The following is a 24,876-nucleotide window of genomic DNA, read 5'->3' on the forward strand; positions in this document are numbered from 1 at the left end:
TCTCAATCACCGCAAACCCTCCCATCTCAGACACTTCCCAGTTCTGCTTTCACCTCTTTAATGCCTCTCATTTTTTATTACCGCCAATGAAATATCACTTCCTCGGGAAAAAGCTTCCCCTATTTGTCAGATTAGATGCGGATCCCCATTAATAAGCTCTCAGACCACCCTATAATTTTCCTTCAGGCCCCTTATCATAGTTAGTCATTACATATTCATGTGATCATTTGATTTTTCATCTTCATTCAAGGTTGCAAACTCCTTGAAGGCAAGCATCTGATCTAGCTTGCACACTCCTAGATCCCAGCACACGGCACAGTGCCTGGCATCTGCTCAGGCCTCTTCGGACCACTCAGTCTAACACATCCATTTTCTGCCACTCACCTCTCTTAGTCTCTTACATTGATTGCTTTTCTTCAAAGTACCCACAGTGATCTGTGTGCATGTGCATGTAAGTATGTGTAAGTGTCTTATGTATACACACATACATGCAAATGTGTGCACATGCATGTGTTTGTCTGTTTGTATATAATTCCTTTACTTGTTACTATATGTCTACCCCACTAGAATGTGACCTTCAAAAAAGCAGAAACTTTGTCTTCTTGTTCACTGCTGCACCCCCACCACATACCTGACACATAATAGGCACCCGATGAATATTTGTTGGAAATACAAATACAAGAATGGCAAGTGCTCAATAAATGCATACCAGAACTTTCTTCTTCAAAACTTAGTAATCCAATCTTTCACTGAAAAAGAGATGATCTATTGATATGCTTTTCTTTGAGAAAACTTGCCTTTTACTGTCTTCCTGCAATGACACTTTGACACAGTTTTAATTAATCTACCACAGGTCATTACGAAACAAACACTTATACTTGATTTACTTTACTTCAACCTTGTTGCTCTGCAAAGTTCAGTCAGATTCTTCATCCTTAACCTTCAATGAAATCCATTGGGCATTTTATAGGGACAAGTACATAAAAATCAAAGACTTCTAAAGTCTTTGGAATCAAACATGCCTGGATTGGAATCTCCACTTCAATATTTATTATCAATACAACTTTGGGAAGCCAGGTAACTGCTCTCAGCTTCAGTGTCCCCAGAAAGCACGTGACTGGCAGAGTCAGTGTGGCCATAGGACTGGCTGTAGTTTTCACTGCATGGTGTACAGTCATAATCAATAATGATAGCTTTTCATTCTTCATATCTATCCCCAAGTACCTGTGACAAAGAGGAGGGAATTCGGGCCACAAGCACCCAGAACTTCTCAAGGTCATCCCTCTTCCCCAAGCCCAGGTAATAAAAATCAGCAGGACTACAGTTAAGCATCCTCCAGCCTTCATTTGTTCAGGGGACTTTTCTGGTGAAAACCTGCTGTGTTTGGACTCACACTGTTTCCTAAGGAGGGCTGGAGATCCCATTATGTCCTTGCATTGATTGGGGCTCACTACAGCCTCAGTTCCAACTGAGCAATTTCCGATTCCAACAGAAGTGAAGCTCCATCTAATCAAAGAATCTAGGTGAGACATGTGATGGAAAGAATTTTCTCCTACCCCAGTTTTTAGGAGTCCTTTCATCTTCTCCTCTCTAGGGCATAAAAGAATAATTGGAAATGCAGGCTCTATTAAAATCTTTCATTTTATAAGTACCATGTTCTTTAATTACATGGAAATTATTTTCTTGAATACTTCACTACAATGCATTTCTGGTGTTGCTTTAGGTCTAATTTCACATCTAGACAAGAGTTATTCTGAACACAGGACTGAGTAAGTTTTACAGTAAGTGAAATCGGTGCATAAAATCAGTAAAATAAGATAATAAGTAGCTCAGTTGTTTGGGCATAATCCTGCAAAGGAAAAGGGTTTTGTTCAATTCCCATCAGGGCACATACCTGGGTTGCAGGTTCGGTCCCCAGTGGGGGACATGCAAGGGACAACTGTATGATGTTTCTCTCCCTTTCTTTCTCCCTTCCTTCCCCCCTCTCTAAAAGTAAATTTTAAAAAAATTTTAAGTTAGTAAATCTCAAACTAATTGCATATTTTCATGGTAGTGCTTCATACGGCAGATAAGATTTATGGTTTTATCAAAGTGGGATATAGAAATTGTATGTATTGATACTTGGACTGGATGTGTCATTTTCTGTGGGAATTTAATCAGTGAGTAAGAAAACAGGACACTCGAAGGGTTTTCTGCTCAGTTACTGAAGATGGGTGGTGGGCAGCAATAATTAACTTATTGGTTTCACGGCTAACCAGAAAAAGTGGATAATACATGCCTAAAATTCTGTTCTTACTGAGAAGATCTAACTGACTCGCCCTGTGAATATGGTCAGCTAAGCAGTACCTACAGATTGTTCTTTATTTTAGCTTCAGTTTCCCCATGACTCAAGCTTGTCTTCATTTTGTCCTCATATAGGGGTCTTCCCATATTACTTCGCCATTTTATTCTGAACCTGCCAGAAAGGCAGTCCTTATAACACAAAAGTTCAAACTGCTTGCAATTATGTTTTCTGAAGAAAAACCATACTCTTTTATGTGGATAATTTAAGGTTCTATATTTAAAAGGCATTGAATGAGTCATAATGGTAAATAAGAAGACCCTCAAACTAGCATTCAAATCTCCTGCATGTGAAACATTAAATGGATAATTTCTACCTAGGACAGATTTATTTTTATGGTGGGGAATTTTAAAGAATTGATTTAATTAGCTGTAACTCTGCTAAGAAGCATAATTTAAAATACTGTTGAGTGAATGAGGAAAGTATTTTCAAGCCTAGAGAAACCCTCTTCATTTTCTTTTGTTCGTTATTCAGCAAAAGTTTATTAAGCACCACAGTTTGCCTGGCAATGTACAACATAATTATAACCTAACCTGGCATCATTCTATTCTAACTCTGGTAGTGAAGTGAGTTAACCTCTTCAGCTATCCATTCACGGTGTGTGGAAGAAAGGCTATAGACATTAAATGAATGAGTCAGCCTGAAAAGAAATACGAATGTGTGCATTTATGTTTCCTTTTGTTTTCTGTGCTAAAAACAGGTTCCCAGCTAACCACCCTTTCTATTGCTTCAGGGGCCCAGGAATTTTAAAATTATCTTATCTCAGTCAGGCAGTAAATTATATGCTTAATCATGAGTTTCTAAACATTCATAGAGGTGAGAACAGCAATTTGCAGGATTCTACAGACATGGGAAGAATAAACAACACAGTGAATTTAGGCGGAGATGGGGAAATGTATTTAAGGGACTGTTTCCATTTGAAAAGTCATTTTAGACTCAGTAATACATAATAGGCTCAGTATTTTAGAGCCAGACATTAGAGCTCACCTACCTTTTGTATCACAGTCACTGGATTTTAAAAAATACAGGTTCTCAGTTCTCCTCCCCCAGAGACTGTGCTTCAGTTGGGCTGGAAGGGGCTGAGAGGGGAGGCAGGCAGACACATATTTATAGACGTTCCCCAGCAGCCAAATCTGAGATGCACAGAGCTAGTCTAGCTTCCACATTTTTGGCATGAGATCCCAGAGGCCTTGAAAGAATAAGTATCTTGCCTCAGATCAACAGGGCTTATAACCCTTGGGGCCAGGCCTGGAATCCAAATACCCAAATTCCTAGTCTGCATCTCTCCTTCCTAAACCAACTGACCCTGCTTCTTCTTCTCTCATACACTGCTTGAGATCTAATATTCAGTTAGTAATAGGATGTCCGAGACCACGTATAATCCATGTGATAAGCAAAGACCCCTTCCCCTAGTGACCTCTATGCTTCCTTTCTTGCTAAGTACTGAACAATGACACTGCAATGATTAATATATCTGTTTATTCCATATTCAGAAATACTATACTTCATGGAAACTTTTGCATCCATAAAATATAGGATTCAGATTTCAAAGCAAAGAAAAATGATTTAATACTTGAATCTGAGTCCAACTTACATCTTCATTATTGAGCTTATAAAGCTGAGTACATGGAAGTACTCTAATGTCAAGCTAGGTTTTCTTGGCCAGCTTCCTTTTAATATTTCTTTATTGATTTGAGAGAGAGAGACATAGATTTGTTGTCCCACTTATTTATGCATACCTTGGTTGATTCTTATATGCGCCCTGACTGGGGGTCCAACCAGCAACCTTCATTTATCGGGACGACACTCAGTGACTGTGCTACTGTGCCCAGGATTTGCCAGCTTTCTTTTATGATGATGCCTTTAGGTCAGCCTCTTCCACTGGGTTCTGAAAGCATCATGTAGATAAGGCCTTTGTCCAACTTCATCCACTGACTCCTGGCATGCAGCGCAATGTCAGCCACTGATTCTACACTCAATGATTAACTGTTGAATGAAAAATCCCTTATTACATTTAGTTAAGAAGTGAGACAGAGCATCTCAAACTGACTTGTACAGGACAACCCCATATAATAAATAAAAGTACTGGGTAGATGGTTTTACAGAGGAGTGTTTTAAAGTTACTTTATTGCAAGAGCTCTGGCCTGATTTTTCTGACATAAACAGGCTGATTAAAGGTTCCAATTCAGTCTGTTATTGGTAGCACTACATGCATTCATTGATAAGAACTACTAATACAACCGGTACATGAGCCTTCTGTTTTCTAACCTGATTTCTCTAGAGATCCGATGGACACCGTGATGGGGGACATGGAGTGTTCGGCAATTATTCACATCGGCTATCTCTCCAGCTCAGATTCCCCACAGCAACTGTCAGGCTGCAATGCAACATTTAGCCACTGAGCCATGTTCAGGGTTGGCCTGACTGGAAGTACAGTATTACAGGGGTGGGCAGTGCCAATGAGCCAAAGGCCTTAAGTAGTCTGTTGGACTCTCCTCTTCATTTTCAGCCCACATACACCTTGCACAGAGGGAAGTGGCGCCTGAGGACTGATTTAGCCACAATGAGCCACAGGGCAGCACATCTCACCCCTGGAGTATATACCATAATCTAATCTGAGGACCTTGTGCTTCCTTAAACCACATGCTCTCTCACTCCCCATCTTGTACAGGATGAAGTATATTAACTAAAACACTCTTCTTACATTCCTTACTTATCTAGGGATCTCCTGTTGACCTTACAAAACTTATTTCAATACATAAGATACAATGTGTCGTTACATACTGTTGGCTCACAGTTGGACTATCATTCATATTATGTTAACAGTCCTGCATTCAGTATATTTTTTTACATGCAGCTGAAGGCAGTATCAACATGCAATAAACACTGACGAGATAAAATTAGTACCAATTTTTCTTGTCTTTTAAGTAATATAACCATTATTATTATTTGGCAAGATAAAGAGTGCAGTGCCTCCGGTTACTTAAAGGGGTTACAGAGTATTGTGGGAGGCAGTAATCTAGTTTTGGAAGAAGAGTCAATCAATGGCTATTTAGAACTATATTTTTATTAAGTAGGTCATTTCAATCGTGCCTTTTCAACCCACCATTTGGACCCACCTCACATCTACATTCCACACATTTTGTCTCTACTAAGGCTATTTACTCTTTACAATGAGGAACAAATACCACTTTTCAATCTTTTATCTAAATCATGTAGAAATAATCAATATAAAATATCACTGAAATCAGCTAAAAGGACACATGTTTAACAATGGTAGAAATAAATAACTATCCAAAGAATTCATCTTGAAAGCTGACACTGGAATAACTAGCCATGGTATAAATATCCAATACCAAGTAATGAATATTTAATTTCTGACTGAAATGAACTAGAGGGCTGGAGGGGAAACGTATACATTTAAGGAGTTAACCTTGGATCTACCATGTCAATAGAAGGAACTGGGCTGTGAATGAGCCACAATTACTAGAAATTCCTACCTAAGGGCCCAGTACAGAGCAGGAGTTAAACAAATGCTTTTTTGAGTGAATGAATGAATGAGTAAATGAACAAATGGTCCTCTAAACTGCTTTAGACTATTATATTGGGATTTAGAGACTTCATTTTAAAACAGTCTATTCAACCCTGGCTGGTGGGGCTCAATGGACTGAGCGCTGGCCTGAGACCCAGAGGGTCACTGGTTCGATTCCCAGTCAGGGTACATGCCTGGGCTGTGGGCTAGGTCCCCTGTTGGAGGCATGCAAGAGGCAACCACACATTGATGTTTCTCTTCCTCTCTTTCTCCTTCCCTTCCCCTGTGTCTAAAAAATAAATAAAATATTTTTAAATAAAATAAAAAATAAAAGTCTATTCAAAGCTATGGACTAATACACTAGATTTTGGAAAAGTCAGTGCTAAATATAATGTAGATGTTTCTGTTTGTTAATTAATGAAAATGACCACAAAGTCATTATTCTTACCCTAAATTTCTCAGCCTGAAAAGTTAATGAACTGTATCTGTTCCATGAATAATTGAGTTAAACTTGAAAGAGAACCACACATTCTAAAAGCCTCCCATGCTACCAGTTAACTGTGATTTATCCTTTACTTCAGAGGAATTTAAAGCATCTTCCATCTGATTTGACTGACAACCACTCTGTGCTTCCTCTGCCTTTCTTCTCTCAGGAAGAAGATGTTACTCGTGAGAGCCGTTTTAATTTCAGTGGTTATGGGATGGGTCATTGCCTCCAAGTGAAGGATGGAACAGCTGTTAAGACCACACCTGCCAATGCGATCCCACAACCCCCAAAAGATGCAGATGCCATCAAGAAGAAGTTTGTGGACCGGGCAAAAAGGATTGACACAATATCTCGGGCTGCCTTCCCATTGGCTTTCCTCATTTTCAACATCTTTTACTGGATTACATACAAGATCATTCGGCATGAAGATGTCCACAAGAAATAGATGTGCCCTTCAAATCCTGGGACCTTCTTGCCTAAGTGTTGTGCTTGTAAATACACAGTGCAATTGTCTTTATATCACTTTGACAGAGGCGAAGATTAGGGGAGGGGGGGGGAGGATCTTGGGGCGGGTTTCCTGGCACCTATGTGAATAAAGATAAGTTATACGGCAATGAAGGAAAATGTTTGCACAAAATTAAGTTGTTGCAGAATCACGTGAGTATAATTCCCTTCATAGTCTTTAGCATTGTTCTTTCAGATGATGCATTAATTAGACATGATAATGCAAGGTGAAGTTCTCAAGGGGAATTTGTCTTTTGGTCTGGTTTTGACTAATTCTGGCACTGAAAAATTAGCTTAAAACACACACACACACACACACACACACACACACACACGGAAAATGCTTCCCATCTGACCATAGTGACTAGCCTATAGTGAGTCGAGGACCAAACTTTTTCAGGAAAACGCTGCCTCATTTTTAAAACGAGCCTCCTGAGCTATGTTCTTTACAATGTCTGTAATCAGTGTTTCACCTGAGAAATCCTTTTGTGGGTCATAAATTCTTTCTACTTATTGAAAAAACAGCAACAAAAAATAAACACCAATCACAAAAAAACAGGTTTCTACTTTACTGTCCATGTGTGTGTGCATTTCAATATCATTTGTCTTTCCTAGATGTAATTTGGGGGGTTTAAATTGTGTCCTGTGTAATTGGTTTAATAGTATACCCTTTTAAAAACAAACGCCCACTTTATTTTAGATCCAAGTTAGCGCACTATGTACTGTTTTCACTGTGGCTATGTTTCCGTGTGAAGTGCTCCAGTGTGACTTAGCCATCGCAGCCTCTCAGCCACAGTATTTATGGAGATGGTGTGTCCTGAATGGCGTAGCTCATATTAGCTTGAACTTCCCATGTCTGCTCTCATTGTAGGTGTAATTACTAGTCCCAATGTCAACTGACCCATGATTTCTACCGTCGATCCCAGTGAGTATCATTTTAAATATCCGTAACTAACTTAAAGAATTTTAAAATTGTACTGTGATTTTCATAACCCGTTGCCTTTTTGGTACCAGAGCTATGTGGTTTGAATCCTGGCTACATGTTTTAAGTAAGAAAAAAAATAAAAGACGTATTTTTGCTTACTCAGATAAAAGACAACCTGTAAAATATAATGAAAAAAATTAAATTTTACATGTGCTGTAAAAGGGGTTATTTAAAAAAAGTATTTGTTCAATTTCAATAAAGCTAAGTGTGCCACAGAACTTTGCTAAGAGTCTCTCTGTTTTTTCAGGATTTTATTTATTTATTTTTTGGGGGGAAAGGGGAGGGAGGGAGAAAAAGAGGGAGAGAAACATCAGTGTGTGGTTGCCTCTCACATGGCTTCCACTGGGGACCCGGCCCACAACCCAGGCGTGTGCCCTGACTGGGAATTGAACAGGCAACCCTTTGGTTCGCAGCCCACACTCAATCCACTGAGCTGCACCAGCCAGGGCTGTTTTTGTACAACAATGAATAATTTAGATGGCAATGGTAACTTGGATTTTTGTTCCTGGTCTCTCTCGTAAGCTTGAAGCTTTATATAGCTCTTATATTATTCTTATAACAGTAGCTTTAGTATCCCCATGAAGAAAGAAAAAATACGTTATTCTCATTGGAGAAATAGGAAAATGGAGATGTGGAAAAATGATAGAGTCATTGTGAGTGGAATCTAATGCTGGACACTTCATACGAGATATGGAAATGTTCCAAGAACACTGAGGAATCATAAAATAGTGAAGTGAAAATAAATACAAAAGCCCAACCTGTCCAACTACCCATCATGATTTTGTCAGGAAAACAGTTCCAAGGTGAAAAAAATTGTGGGAACCCCAGGGAGGTAGAATGAACTCATCTTGACTGTAGTAGATTTTCCTTAACCAAAGATATACATCATAACATTTTTCAGGAAGATGTGAATTCATAGGTCAATGGTTATGGCCTCTTAAACCTGTTCAAATAGTGACTTATTTCCATAAAGAGGAATATTGCAGAATGGCTAAAAGCATGAATATGGGCGATAAAATACTTGCTCAGCCACCTAGCAACAGAGTGATCTTGGGGAAGTTATCTGACTTTTCTGAGTGGTTTCTGTTTCACAGAGTTTTAAGAGGGCAAACAGAAAAATGCAAGTAAAGCCATTAGCTCAGAGTCTAACACATAGCAAATTCTCTCTAGTGAACAGATAATAATAAGCATATTATTAGTATAAATAGTATTGGTTATGGCAGGGTAAAATGCTTCATAGTGTCTTACCTTGGCAAGATTAATGCCAGGCTTTTTGCAGCATTTCTGAAATACTATTTCTGTCTTACTGCTCATTCCTTTCTAAATTAATAAAGCAAAGTCTTTGACTGGTCTTGACTCTGTTCCTTCTGCTGCCAAGAAGTACAATTGAGACTGAATGCCTCCCAACATGGGCCTGACCCCACCATAAGCATCCTGGGAAAAGCCCCGACTCTGCATATAGTGAAATAAAAAAGCACCTTAAGGGAAATGCTCAGCTAAATGATCGTGTCTAATCGATGCGTGCACCACACAATTTTCTGGAGGGCATAGTCTCCACATTAGAACAATTTTTAAAGATTTATCTCAAAACATATCTGCCAGCCACTTAAATAGGCAAAGGCATCCTGGATGGCAAGAGGAATTCTTGGCTTTTCTCTAATTCTAGTCCATGTTCAGTGGAAAGAACTCTTGAATGTAGCAATTTAGGTTATAGAAACAAGATCAAATCTCAGGGAAAGGATTATGAGTGCCACACAGTCTGGTGAAATAGATAATTCCTCTAAAAATGTTATTGGAGTTTTTGTTTAGGACATTTTCTTTTTTTTTGTTCTCTATTTTCTTAAATATATTTTATTGATTATACCATTACAGTTGTTCTATTCCCCCCTTCATTCCCTTCCCCCCGCACACTCCCTCCCCCACCATTCTCCCCCCTTAATTTATAACCACGTGTCTCAAGTTCTTTAGATTCTATATTTCCCCCACTATTCTTGCCCTCCCCCTATCTATTTTCTACCTACCCTCTATGCTATTTTCTGTGCCTTCTCCCCCCTTCTCCTACTCCCACTCCTCTGTTGCTAACCCTCCACGTGTTCTTCATTTCTATGGTTCCGCTCCTGATCTAGCTGTCCTCCTGGTTTGCTTTTGTTTTAGGTGTGGTTGTTAATAACTGTGAGTTGGCTGTCCTTTCACTGTTCCTATTTTTCATCTTCTTTTTCTTAGATAAGTCCCTTTAGCATTTCATATAATAAAGGCTTGGTGATGATGAACTCCTTGAACTTGACCTTATCTGAGAAGCACTTTATCTGTCCTTCCATTCTAAATGAAAGCTTTGCTGGATAGAGCAATCTTGCATGTAGGTCTTTGGATTTCATGACTTGGAATACTTCTTTCCAGCCCCTTCTTGCCTGTAAGGTCTCTTTTGAGAAATCCGCTGACAGTCTGATGGGAACTCCTTTGTAGGTGACTGTCCCCTTATCTATTGCTGCTTCTAGGATTCTCTCCTTCATTTTAGTCTTGGCTAATGTAATTATGATGTGCCTTGGTGTGTTCCTTCTTGGGTCCAAGTTCTTTGGCACTCTCTGAGCTTCCTGGATTTCCTGGAAGTCTATTTCCTTTGCCAGACTGGGGAAGTTCTCCTTTATTATTTGTTCAAATAAGTTTTCCACTCGTGGCTGTTTCTTTCCCCTTTCTGGTACCCCTATAATCTGGATGTTGGAACGTTTAAAGATGTCTTGGAGGTTCCTAAGCCTCTCCTCATTTGTTTGAATTCTCATTTCTTCGTTCCTTTCTGGTTGGATGTTTCGTTCTTCCTTCTGGTCCAGAGCCAATAACTCTAAGCGACAGAGAAATTGCCAGCTTCTCAGAAGCACAATTCAAGACACTATTTATCAGGATGCTCACAGAACTGGTAGATTATAGTCACAAATTAGAGGAACATAGTCACAAATTAGAGGAAAATATGAAGGCTAAACTAACTGAAATGAAGGGAGATGTCCAGGAAACCAATAGCGAAGGACATTTTCTTTCATAATAGTATTTGAAGGAAAATAGTTCAAGAGTAAAATTACAGCCCTGAGGAACTTACTACCTGTTTTCATGACATTGGAAGCTTCTGGAAGAAAGTGGCTATGTTCATGCACTCTCTACAATGCCTACCAGAGCTCAAATGCCCAATGAACATTATTAGGTTGGCCAAAAAGTCCATTTAGTTTTTCTATAAAAGTCACATTTTTTTGTTTTCATCAATAATTCTATTATTTGAATACTTTGAATATGTTGGCTATCTCCTGCGTGGTATGACATTGATTGTTCTCAGTTACCAGTAATGTCTTGATTTGATTGCTATGGAAGTCAACTGGTCTCCTGGACCATAGAGCATCATCTAGAGAGAAATCTCCAGCACGAAACTTCACAAACCACTTTTGACACGTTCGATCGGTCACAGCACCTTCTCTATACACTGCACTAATTTTTTTTTTGCATTTCAGTTGCATTTTTACCTTTCTTAAAATCATAAAGCACAATATGCTGAAAATATTTATTTTCTTCCATCTTCAATATGGAAATGGCTACACAAAAATTCACAAATTGTGATAAATTTTTAAATGCATGTTAATATGACTACTGTCATAATCCACTCTAACAGAATTGTTTCGAAAGAAGTTAAAGACAACCAAGCACTCCTAGAGCCATCTTACAAAAAAAACACAAACAGGAGACTTCTGGCTAAGATGGAGGCGTAGGTGGAAACACTGTGCCCCCTCACAACTAAATTTATAGACAACGAAGTTATAGAAACAAAAACACAGCCAAAATGGTGAAAATTGACCTGTACGGAAGTCCGACCACAACGAACCACTCAGCCAGACCAGTAAGAGGGGCAGAGTCAGCAGCGGAGCACGGTCAGGCAGGAAAGATCATTTGATCCAACCCACCCCAGGAGCAGAGGCAGAGGCAGTTGGTGGATCTCAGGTGTGGGGTGGTGACGGGCAGACCCAGTGAGGGTGCAGGGCAGCTGGCTGACTGCATTCACACATTCGGGTGCAGATAAGCCAAGTGAAGGAGCAAACAGAGAGACAGACCGCTCAGGCTAGGGCCCCAGCGATGGGAATTAGAGCCTGAAAGCACCACTGGAAAGACTTTCTCGGGGTTGAAGGGCTGGGAGAGGCTCCCAGGCTCACAGAGAGTTCATTGGAGAGACCCACAGGGTCCTGGAGAGTACACAGGCCCACACACCCGGGAACCAGCACCAGAGGGGCCCAATTTGCTTGTGGGAAGCCACAGAGGGGACAGAAATCTGAGAGAGAGTGGAGCGAAGTGCCATTTTTTTCCCTCTCTGACCCCGCCCCCATATACAGCATCACAACCCAGCAACTCGGTCGCCCAGTTCTGGCAAACACCTAAGGCTCCACCCCTCAGACATAACAGGTGTGAACAGACCAAACATTATGACTCAAGAACAGCTCAAAGTCCCAGAGCCTATAATTCTAAGTGACCAAGAAATAGCCTTTCAGATGCACAGTTCAAAATACTGGTGATCAGGTTGCTCACAGAATTGGTTGATTTTAGCCACAAATTATAGGAACATATGAAGGCTAAACTGATTGAAATGAAGGGAAATGCACAGGAAACCAATACTGATGGAAAGGAAACTGGGACTCAAATCAAGGGAGTGGACCAGAAGGAAGAAAGAAACAACCAAACAGAAAAGAATGAAGAAACAAGAATTCAGAAAAATGAGGAGAGGCTTAGGAACCTCCAGGACATCTTTAAATGTGCCAACATCCGAATTATGGGGTACCAGAAGGGGAAGAGGAACAGCCACGAGTGGAAAACTTATTTGAACAAATAATAAAGGAAAACTTCCCCAGTCTGGCAAAGGAAATAGACTTCCAGGAAATCCAGGAAGCTCAGAGAGTGCCAAAGAAGTTGGACCCAAGAAGGAAGACACCAAGGTGCATCATAATTACATTAGCCAAGATTAAAATGAAGGAGAGAATTCTAGAAGCAGCAATAGATAAGGGGACAGTCACCTACAAAGGAGTTCCCATCAGACTGTCAGCGGATTTCTCAAAAGAGACCTTACAGGCAAGAAGGGGCTAGAAAGAAGTATTCCAAGTCATGAAATGCAAGGACCTACATGCAAGATTGCTCTATCCAGCAAAGCTTTCATTTAGAATGGAAGGGCAGATAAAGTGCTTCTCAGATAAGATCAAATTCAAGGAGTTCATCATCACCAAGCCCTTATTATATGAAATGTTAAATGGACTTATCTAGGAAAAAGAAGATAAAAAATAGGAACAGTGAAAGGACAGCAAACTCACAGTTATTAGCAACCACACCTAAAACAAAAGCAAACTAAGAGGACAGCTAGATCAGGAGCGGAACCATAGAAATGGAGGTCACATGGAGGGTTAGCAACAGAGGAGTGGGAGGAGGAGAAGGGGGGAGAAGGTACAGAGAATAAGTAGCATAGACAGTAGGTAGAAAATAGACAGGGGGAGGGGAGGAATACTATGGGAAATACAGAATCTAAAGAACTTGTGACACATGGACATGGACGAAAGAGGGGGAATGGTGGGGGAGGGGTGTTCAGGGTGGAGGGGCGTGAAGGAGTGGAATGGGACAACTGTAATGACATAATTAATAAAATATATTTTAAAAAAACACAAACAAAATTTTTGGTCAACCCAATATCACAACCAACTAGGACAGAGCTGATGAAGGAGGATATGCTGTACGTGTTGACAAAGTTACATATGTTTTTCCCACCCAAGCAGGTGCTGCCACTATTTTTCAGATGATGGTTTACTAGGGGATTTGTCTTTCAAACATTTTTAAATTAAGCCTTAAGACTCTTCATGGAATTTTCAAACACCTTGGCCCAAAACAGATACTACAAACCAGGCTGACTGTAGATTGTTAAAAATCCTTCCAAACAGTGTTCATATTAAGCTCTGCATCTATGTTGCTGAACAGATCTGCCAAGTTCTGAAAACAAACCTTCCAATAAAGATTAAATAAATGTCATTTTATATTTTTCTTACATGATATTTAGCAAATATTTAGCTAAATATCAAGTAAGAAGCTTCTAACCAAAACACAGCACAAAATTCCATACATAGGATTCGCAGCTTTGGAAAACAAACAAAAAAATAATAATCTACTTGGAATTTTTTAATTTATGCATTTCCTAATTTAAACTGGAAGCCAGTTTGTAGGATGAATGTAATGTATATGTCTGCCAGATATTTCTTTTGGAATCTTTCAACCTTTGCTATAAATGTTCCTTATTTCCACCTATTCTGTTTACTCTTTTTTTGAGTATAATTTAAGTGGTTCAAGTAATACATGCTCTTCAGAGATCACAAAGCAGAAGAACTAAAGCTAACACTACACCCTCATATTCAGTAGTGCTTTCCACACATCAGCGTGTTTTTCTGTGTACAATAGACTTCAATTCCAATAGTTACTCAGGGTGACCAGACTACAAAGAGTCGACACCCATTCTTTGAGCAATAGATAAACCGAAGCTCCATGAGTTAAACATCTCCCCAAAGTCCTATCATGTCAGAGGTTGAACATTCAGCACGGCTTGTTTCCTATAACCTTTCACTGTACCCACAGTGTTGAGGGAAATGAAAGCCTGCACAGTAAAAAGTCCAGGTATCACTCCCCCACCCACATGAATAGGAAAACAAGCTGGTAAAGGAGAATATATTAGAGAATATTTCTGTTCAAAATGCCTAAGAGAAATTGCTCAAAATCGTGCACACGGCACTAAGAATATCTTCACAGAGTCAATATTTTATGTGACTGAATGGCCAAAACAATGCTGGGGTTGGAAAACAATGACCAATGGAATTCAATTTAGAAAGTGTTTATTTCCATTTTTGAAGAAGAGAAAATGGCTGTCACGTTGTCGCATGGGCCCCCACCTAAGAAAAGTTGCAATATCCCTACTTTGGTGCAAATGCACTTTGAAAATAAGTAATATAGTTTGCTTCAAGCTGAGAGTAGTGTGTATGAGAGGCTTTTAGACCACAAACCAGCATTTAAAAGTACTTTAGAGCTTTGGCACCAGTGGTTTATAAATAGGTGAGGGAATGCATCTTCAGAGAGGGGTGAAGAGCCCTGGGGTGTGCTTTGGGAAGTGGCAATCACACTGGCCTTCTCGGAGGACCCAGGGCTCATCATGGAATGAGCAGCCTGGCCAGTCCTCATGCAGACTGAAGGCTCTGGGTTCTCAAAAATGGTAAAACCAAGGGCTAGGAGACCCTTCATATACCAGTGTCAGAACTAATGAAGACTTCCTCAAATTCAATAGATAATCATTTCTTAAGCTACCCCTGCTTTCTATGGAGAAAGATCTGGGGATGGGGTGATGGGGAAGAGGGAGAGAAAGAGAGATAACAGACAGAAAGTTCCTTTTAAGGCATAAATCAGATAATGTCACTTTGCTTTCAACCTCCAATGGCTTCCCATCTTACTTAGAGAATAAACCAGAGTTCATTATGTCCAAATGATCTTACCACCCCTCCCCTCCCATCATCACCATCGCCATCAGCAGCAGCAGCAAAAGCACATCGCTACCATCAGCAGCATCAGCAACATGATCATTATTTTGTGGGTAGAAAAACTGCTATAAAGCACAGTGAAGGCCACAATCACAGAGGTAGATCCAGCCTTCCCGTACCACCTGTGAAACGCTAGACAATGTTGGCAGAATGAGGAGGATGATGTCTGCCCCACCCACCCGCCTTTTAAGGCTGCTGTGAGAATGAAATGAAACCACGAATGTCAAATGTCTCTGAAAACTATTTTGTGGATGAGGACAGTAGGGCATGAGGAGCTAAAGTCCGTGTCCAAGGTCACACAGTCAAGATTCAAAGTCAGGCAGTCTTTTTGCTTTTAGTTAGCACATTCTATTGCTTCTTCAGTCAATCTAAAAAATTATCATGATGGATATATACTTATATATAATTGTAGATATACAATTATCATGAAGGTTATAAACATATATATTTTATATATTTATTTTTATAGATATCATGATATCATTTTTAATTATTCATATCCTTATCCATTTCCGCTACCAGCCTATGAGACTTCTAGGGGTATTACAGTAGTTTTCTAGGAATACTGTAACAAATGCTCACAAACTGTGTAGCTTAAAACAGCAGAAATGTATTCTGTCACACTCCTGGAGGTTAGAAATATGAAAACCAAGGTGTCAATGGGGCCATCTTCCCTCCGCGTGTGTGTCTGTTTCCAAATCTCCCTTATACGGATACTTTATGGGGCCCGCATTAATACAGGATGGCCTTATCCTCACTCATTGTATCTGCAAATATCCTCTTTCCAAATGAAGTCATGTTCCAAGGTTCCAAGTGAACAAGAATTTTGGAGGAACCCTACTCAGCCCAGTACAGGTATGAACTGTGTCTAATTCTTTACAGTCTTCCAGGAGTAAGGTACATACAATTAGATATAGCTTAGTGTTTGAACATGCAATGGCTGGTCTGAGATTGCCTGGGATGCAATTTCAGTTCTGCTTTCCTAGTTGTGAGCCCATGGGCAAAGGTTCCAAGCTCTCCATGCACTGGAGTCCTAGTGTGTAAACAGTACCTACTTCACAGAATTCTAATGAAATTTAAATTGGTCAATTCATGCCCAGTGTTCAGAACAATCATTAGCCCATAACAAATGTTTGTCCAACAAACATTATCAGCATTATATTATTTTAGCAAAATATTATTTTTAGACAACTTAAACAATGGCATTTGTTAAATAACATAATAAAAATGAGGAGTGTCAGCAAACACCAAAAACAGCCTATATTCAAGCTATTTAATATTATAAAATATTTTCACATCTGCCTTTTCTCTGTGCATATTCTTTTTAGAGCATCAATGAATATCAGTTTAACAGAGAGAAAGGCTGTGGAAGCAAAGGAGGTGAAAAGCAAAAAGCTTGCCTTTCTTTTTCCCTCGGGGGAAAAATTTCAAAAGAGCCATGGAAAAGCAGTATTATTTCTAAAAGACCATGCTCAGAAAATGGAATTGCTTTTCTAAAACAAAGCAGAAGATTAATACCTGGAGGGTCTAAAATATAATTATGGTATTGATCTCAGGAAAGCCTCGGATGAATCTCACCTTCTTTTTCTTTTCTGCTCTCCAGCACCATTAAAATAGGCACACATGTAAGAGTGTGCAGACTGTAAGTATCTAAACATCACACAAGAAGACAGGCAAAAAGGTCCTGTGAGTGAATCCTGGGAAGCATCTCTCAGGGCAACATTCAATACATGCTCACATTGGTTCCCTCTTACCAGGAATTTTCTTATTGGCTTTGGGGACTGATTTAACAAGCTGTAATGATGAGGCAAAGCAACACTAGGCTGCAAATCAACCCGAAAGCACTATGTCCTAGCTCCGCCCAGACTGTGGGTTGACTAAGGGAGCAAGAGGATCCCAAAGGTCGGATTACAAATGAAGTAAGGCTGACTTTACATCTTTCCTCCTGGTCCCACTGAGAAGTTGACTCTTGTTTTGGTTCCAGCTACAACTCCCCATTTTCTTTCTCTTCCCAGCTGTTCAGAATCCTGCAACAAGGGCCACCTTCCCCACTTGATTAGACAAACACACAACCCAATGTCTTCTCAGGAGTCTCTGTTTGCCCCGAAGCCCAATGACGGCCTTAATGTAAGACTGATGGCTGGGGCCACTGGGCGTTTAAGAAACAGTCTCCACAATAACTCAGTATGAATATATTTGCAGTCTTTAGGGGCAATTAAAGAGAGTAAGATATACTTCAGGCCTTTTGCGGATCTCTGATGCTATGTTTTATGATTACTAAATCATTCAGTCAAAACTCTTGGTGTCCCACACCCTCTGTCATAGAGAAACCATGCCAGCTACAAATAGTTTAAAATGGCTGGATCTCATTCCAAAATGGAAGTGAGAAATGAGACTGGAGAGACAAGCAAGGATGAAAATATAGGGTCGTATGCCTGGTTAAGGATCTTGGGATTTGTCTTGTAAGTAATAGTACCTTATTACAAAGCTTTAAGCAGGGAAGGGACAGACTGATGTTGCATCTCAGAACATAATTCTGGCTACAGAGTGTAGAGGTGATCAGAGGGAGAGGAAAGAGGGGTGACCTCTAAAGTTCTGAAATTAAATCCTCCTGTCAAAACCTGACACGATGCACCCAGTGTCGAACATTAACTTAAGCAAAGGAGAACTTCTATCCTGTACAAAGACAGGAACAAAATGGACCCCAGGAACATGGATAGAACTTTTTACCAGTTAAATTTGTCAAAATTCACCAGATTAGCAGCTAAATATTCAGCAACATCCCACTTCCGGTTACAATGAAGAGTTAAGTATGCAAACAGTAAGGTGTTATCTCTTGCACTGGGCAGGTCTGGGTTCAGGTTTCAAATGTATCATGTTCTGTTCCTGTTCCTTTGATATGTTGCTTAATATCTCAAAGTCTCCATTTCTCCATCTATAATGGCAATAGCGATAGCAGCACATGCCTTGCAATGCCCTTGTTAGATTCACACACGAGAAGCATGAGAAACTATATTTGAGGGATGGTGGTGAGGGTCATGTCTCCCAAACTGGATGGGTAACATCTGGTCTCTCTCAGCCCCTTCAGGGAATGGAAAAGTGACTGAATCTCCTCGGGAGCCTGAAGGTGTTTCCCTTCCCTTTCTATTTTCCTTTTTTCTTGGGGGGTGGCCAATCCTCCCAAATCGCATGTTGTGCTCTAGTCTTGCCATATGTTTTCAACAGAATGGAAATGTTTCCCATGGAGGAAGTGTTTTCAATGTTTCCCTTCAGGGAAAGCCCACAATCCTCCAGCACAATCTATGACTCAACAGATAAGTCGGACTAATTCCACAGCACGGAACTGGAGAGCCTGCTTGCCCACAGGTGTAAATCACATTTTCTAGCATCAGCACTATTTACAATAAAAGTGAAACATGAAAAAAAAAAGAAAAAGAAAAAGAAAACTGTACTTGAAAAATAATTAAATAAAAAAATTGGAAAAAAAAGTGAAACAGGCATATCACACAGTATGTGTCCCCTGCTGATGTTTTGTCAGGAAACTTCCTCTTCATTTTTAATACCCAAACTTCACCTAAGTACTTTGCAGGCAAATGAATGTTGCATTCAAAAATTACATTTATTTTTGAGTTAAGTATGGTGTGGCTCAGTGGACTGAGCACTGGCCTGCAAACCAAAGGGTCACCAGTTCAATTCCTAGTCAAGGCACATGCCTGGGTTGCAGGGCAGGTCCTAATGGGAGGCGGTGACAGGCAACCACTCGTTGATGGTTCTCTCCCTCTCTTTCTCCCTTCCTTCTCCTCTCTCTAAAAATAAATAAATAAAATCTTTTAAAAACTACATTTATGCCTTCAAAACCAATACAATACAACCTTTTTAACAAAAAAAGCTTGTAGGAAACATTATAAGTTTCATTCCTGATACAATTGGTATTTAGAATAAATCAAGTTTAGATGAATCGGAAGTCCTCACAGATTTTTTTTAGTGCTCCATAGTGTCAACAGAGGTGAGGAAGTTGCAGGCATTAAGAAGGCGTGACTAGACAAAGCAACTACTTGTTAACAATCACATTCATTGTTTGGCACCAGGGAAGCAATGTTTAAGAATTTAGCTCATCATATGACAGTTTATTCTTTATGGATTGACATTTTATGTGGGGTTTTTTTGCTGCTTGGGGGCTTTGGGTTGACTTGTAATGCATAGTAATTTTTCCCACTTAAAATTATTGGAAAGGGGCTCCTCTAGCTTTTTTTGTGCAGAATAACTGATTTCATTTACCGAAAAACAACACTAAGCAAGAGATGTTGGCATTTTGGGCCTCTCACCTGCCTCATCTATTTGTCTGATTTTTCAATTAGCTCACAACTCAATGGAATAAGTAGATAGCTCTTTGTTGGTCTCCATTAATAAATAGAATATATCACAAAAGTACCAGGATATCACTTCTGAGATGAGATGACAAGGGGCTGTGACTGAGGTCTTAGGTCTCTTTCTATCTCTCTCTCTATCTCTTTCTCTCTGTCCCTATCTCTGTCTCTCTCTATCTCTATTTCTCTGTGGCTCTTACCGCCTGCTTGCTATGAAGAAGCAAACTGTGGTATTTTGAAGGAACTGGGGGAGTCCTCTGGCCAACACACAGCAAGGAAATGAGGCCACATCAGAACTACAAAGCCTATGGGGAACTGAATCTGCCAACAGTCACACAAATGAGCTTGGAACAAACCCTCTACCACTTAAGCCTTGACTTGACTGCAGTCCAGAACAATACTGTGACTTCAGCCTAGTAAGATACTCTGAGCCAGGGGACCCAGCTATGTCATGCACAGATCCCTGACCACAGAAACTGTGCAATAATACATGTCTGTTGTATTAAGCCACTAAATTCGAAGGCAAACTGCTGTACAGCAATAGATAATGAATATATTCAGTAAATGTATGCTAATGAAAGAATAAAGGCATTGCTCAATTATTCACCAAAGATTTCAATTGATTGGGATCCTTAGGTACTTACTGCCAAGAAATGGACCAAGACTTTCTGAACATGCTCTGCTGTTCGTGGAAATCTAAATAGGACATATGCCCCAAACTTGGCTGAATCCCATCAGTTTAAATCAAGCCAAAATTTAGAGAATTGCTATTTGGAAAGAAACTCTGAGGTCATTAGCCAAGTGCCCTCATTTTGCAGAAACAGAGACTGAGGCTTGGAAGAGCTAAGTGACTTGCCCAGGGCCACAGCTTTCGTGAAGGGTCATGCTCGAACCCAGGACTTCCGATTCCCACCCCAGGATCCTTCCACAACATATCATGGCAGTGTTTAGAGGAGAGGGGGATGAGGAGGTCTGGAGGAACCCCGAATGTAGACAGCAAGGCTCAAGCAGGGCTCAGATGAGAGAACAGAACCAGGGAAGGCATTCCACACAACGGCGCTATGTGACAGAAAAACAGCAATGAGGCTCAGTTTGGGAGAAGAGTACTGGGAATCAAAATCTCCACAGTTCGGGCAGTCATCTTGGAGCTCATATGAAAGGTAAGAATGGGGAGGCCTTGGAAAGCGATGGTATCTACAAGGAAGAGAGATCCGCAGAGAAAAGAGGACAAATCTTGTTAGAAAGGCAAACCAAGGAAGGAACCATTGCACGAGGCTTTGCAGCTGGCATCCAGATGGAATCTGGGAAAAAGAAAAAAATGGGCATGTGGGAAGAAAGGGTGGGCATGAGAATTTAGGAACCTTGCTAGTTTCACAGTCTCGAAGCAGAAAGAAAGAGGAAGGGCTTACATGTACAGATAGATACAAGCCTCAGATCTGTGCTGAGACTGTGCCAAAATCCTGACCCACATCCTGTGGCATTTGTATCATCCACTAGCTGAGCTGCCGATATGGTGATGTAGTGTCCAATCTACACAGATGGGCATACGCCACAGCCCTGTAAGAGGGTAACAAATCTTGGGGAGCCTACATGAAAATTAGTCCACAAGAAACCAACTATAAAAATTTATTGAGAAATTACTGGTTTCTTTAAATTACTGATTCCTCAGATGGAAAGTGAAGAATCCCAAGTGTAGTAGTCTGTTTTAATGTGGTTTGGTAAATTCTGCGATAATTCCTTGAGTCTGACACAGACACTGGGGCGTCACAGCGGAGCCAAAAGGACAGTGGACTGGAGCCACAAGTCTGGTTTCCCGTCCAGGATGACTAAGCCCCTTTGCACTTCATTTTCTTCAACTGCCCAATAGAGATAATAAAGCTGCCTGTCCTATGTCACAAAGGCTTCTGTGAGGTGAAGTTTGAAAAAAGCATAAAAGAGTTGTACAAGTGCATGGCTATATATAAAAAGAGGTCCCACTAAATTTCCCATTGTTGCCATGAAAAGGCCTTTTTCCATTCTGTAATGGCTTCCTTCCCAAGAACAAAGAGGTTCAAAGGCTAAATTACATAAAATTACATCACATTGTCACAGCACATGCAGTAAATGATGGGGCTAAAGGTGACTCACAAAGATAATCAGATCAAGGTCCTGCAAAGTACAGCATTTAATTCCTATGACCCTGGACAGTAAGGAGAGGCAGGGAAGTAAGTCTTCAGGGTTTCAGCCATGGAAGAAGTACCAGAATCCAAATGAGGGAAGCACGGGGAAATGGTGGCATAAATGTGGAGATTCTCCTGGCTTATTAGTTAATAAGGTAGTGCAAGCTGCTATAACAGATAAGCCCCCAAATCTCAGAGGCATAAGGCAATAGAAGTCTATCAGTCACTCACACAGCGTCCAAATGGACGTTTCTGATTGGCAGGTAGCTCTCCTCTCTTCCAAGCAGTGATTTGAGACCCAGGCTCCCTCGATGATGACTCCAGCATCACTACGGGCTTAAAGGCCCATGCTGAATCCTCTGCATCTTTCTGCTGTGCAAATAAATATATATATGGATAAAAAAACCACCTGCCTTCAACTATGTATGCCTGGAGGTGACACATGTCACTATCACTCACGTTCTCATGGTGAGAACCTTCACATGGTCCCACTGGGTATAGGGGGAATAGTCTGAGTTTGCCAACAATAACTAAACACCATGAAAGGGGAGCTCAAATCTTGAGAGAGGAGGTAACCATCTCTGCCTCACCTGAAAACAGAGAGAATACAGATTTCCACCATTTTGCATCCTTTCCATTGCCAGCATTTCTAGGTAATACACACATCGAAGGTTTTTATAGCTGGGAACATGATCAATAAACAGGCAACACTTCTCAGAAAGCCACTGTTATTCATCCTCAAAGCATATTAAAACAGCCCAGCATGCTTCTAAATCAGAGATCAGAAGCTTACAGGAGGACGTTATAAAATAACAAATTAAAAGAAATGACAAACAGGCTTGGAAGTCAGGTTAGGTTTTAATCTCTGTTCCTGCTGAGATAGTAAGAGATCTTGCACAATTGATTTAACCCTTCTAAAGCTCCGAGCCTCTGGCAATGGTGTAAGTGCCATAAGATCCTGGGGATCATGTGCAGATTCACTGAGGAGGCATGGCAAGTACTTGGCCCATAAGAGGCACTCCCAAATGAGTGTCCTAACAACACCTACTGAAGGTGAGCATCTACATCCCCCACAGGCTATAATTCTACTCCAAGGTATACACCCCACAAGTGGACATATTCACCAAAAATCAGGTACCAGAATGTTCAGAGAGGGATTATTCAGAACAGCTAACATGCAAAGGCAACACATATGCCCACCAAGTACAGAAGGGACAAATAGATTGTGGTTTATCGTACATGCAAACTACACAGTAATAAATATGAACAAACTATAGCTATGTGCACCAGTATGGATGAGTCTCACACATACTGAGCAAGATAAAGAAAATACCTGTTGTGTGATTCCTTTTACTTAAATTCTGAATGAACAAAATTTAACAATGCTGTTAGAAGTCAGAATGGTGGTCCTTCCCTGGAGGGAGCTGCTGGATGGGAATCAATGAGAGAATGGGTTATGGGTTACAGGCAACACTGTCTTTTGGAGTGGGGATGCTGCAGACAGAGTGCATTTGGTTTGCAAAGATTCATTAAGCTGAATACTTACACCGCTAAAAAGTTTTCTTAAATAGTGACCTTCCCCTGAGTGACACTCCCAGAGTGTTTTAATATCAATCGTGATGGCCACTGCCTGTGGATAGGAAAAAAAGAGCAAAAGCAACATAAAGGGAGAAATGTGAAAGTAGGCTATAAAGGGGAGAGATGGCGAGGACACAGAAGAAAGCTACAGGGTATCAGGAGCCAGAGATATCTACCACTTTTCTCAAAAATGCCATTTCATGTTATATGCCCCCAAACCTCAACAATAACAAAAGGGTCCAGGACACTTTTTCATAGCGACGCTGACATTCTTATTCAGGGTAGGTTTTAGTGCTGCTAAAAATACAAGTCTTCCTATGGGCAACCCAGTGCATGTCTTCCAGATTATAATATGTCTTTCTCTTCCATATGCCACCCTGTCATTTCTGTCATTGTGATTCTTCTTTCCTGTGTCATTTTGGGGAACTATGATTCTGTGTGTGTGTTGGGGGTGATCCTTACCAATCCCAATCCTTGCAATCTATATCACTTACCAGAATCACTAATAAGGGCCTCCAACACCATGGGCACTCTCCATTAATATCATCCCGTACAGCCTAGCTTCTTCAGGGGTGACCACATAATAACCTAAGCCTATGCTCACAATACTTCTACTATACTTCTGTTTAATGATGCACCCACTTTTAGCCTTCATAGTAACAAAGGGTCACTAAAATTACAATACTGGAACTCATTTATCAAGACATTTGGTTTCACTCTATAAATATTTTATAAAGGTTAGCACCAGTAGGAACCTTCAGAGATTACCTTCTCATGTAATCAAGGGAAAAAATTCAGGCCAGGAAAGTAGAATGACTTGTTTTAACACATAAAGATAGTTGTGGCAAAACCAAGACAAAAAAAATTTTGCTTGATTTTCTCCTCCTTATCCAGTACCCTCTCCATTACCCCATGCTTGTAGAGGGATTTTGTTTATCTTCACGTGTATTTTGTATAAAAGGAACATGATTCTAGCATTCTCCATTGCCTATTTCAATCATAATTCCCCAGGTCTGATGTCAACATAAATGTCTTGGCCTTTACCTAAAACAAATTGAGATAATGTCCTTAAGAAGTTTCTGAAGGCAACTACACAAGTTAATTTTTTATTTTCTCAATTGGGAAGGTTTTTCTTTTGAGTTTTTTGAAGTATTCCTATGGTTAAAAAAGATACAGAATAGTATAAATAACCCTCAGTATAACTTTATCCAAACTGTTTGATTTTTTGAGTTTCGCCATAGTTGTTTTTTAATTCTCTCTTCCTTCCACCTTTGTTCTCTCTCTCTTAATATCTCATTATTATTATTATTATTTATTCTCTAGGAAAGAATATTATTATTGTT

At 40.2% G+C, this 24,876-nt stretch overlaps 1 protein-coding gene across 2 annotated transcripts in view; it reads left to right on the forward strand.

Moving 5' to 3' along the window:
- Positions 1–8,007, forward strand: part of GLRA2 (glycine receptor alpha 2) — a 175,049-nt gene extending 167,042 nt beyond the window's left edge. For both annotated transcript variants that reach the window (XM_037046333.1, XM_037046332.1), the window contains exon 9: positions 6,527–8,007. In XM_037046333.1, the coding sequence (XP_036902228.1) occupies positions 6,527–6,805 (279 nt within the window). In that variant the 3' untranslated portion in view covers positions 6,806–8,007. The remainder of the gene's footprint in view (positions 1–6,526) is intronic.
- Positions 8,008–24,876: the final 16,869 nt, after the last annotated feature.

Source organism: Sturnira hondurensis, unplaced genomic scaffold (genome assembly GCF_014824575.4).
Source record: "Sturnira hondurensis isolate 20B ecotype Veracruz unplaced genomic scaffold, ASM1482457v3 Scaffold0005220, whole genome shotgun sequence".
Taxonomy (NCBI): Eukaryota; Metazoa; Chordata; class Mammalia; order Chiroptera; family Phyllostomidae; genus Sturnira; species Sturnira hondurensis.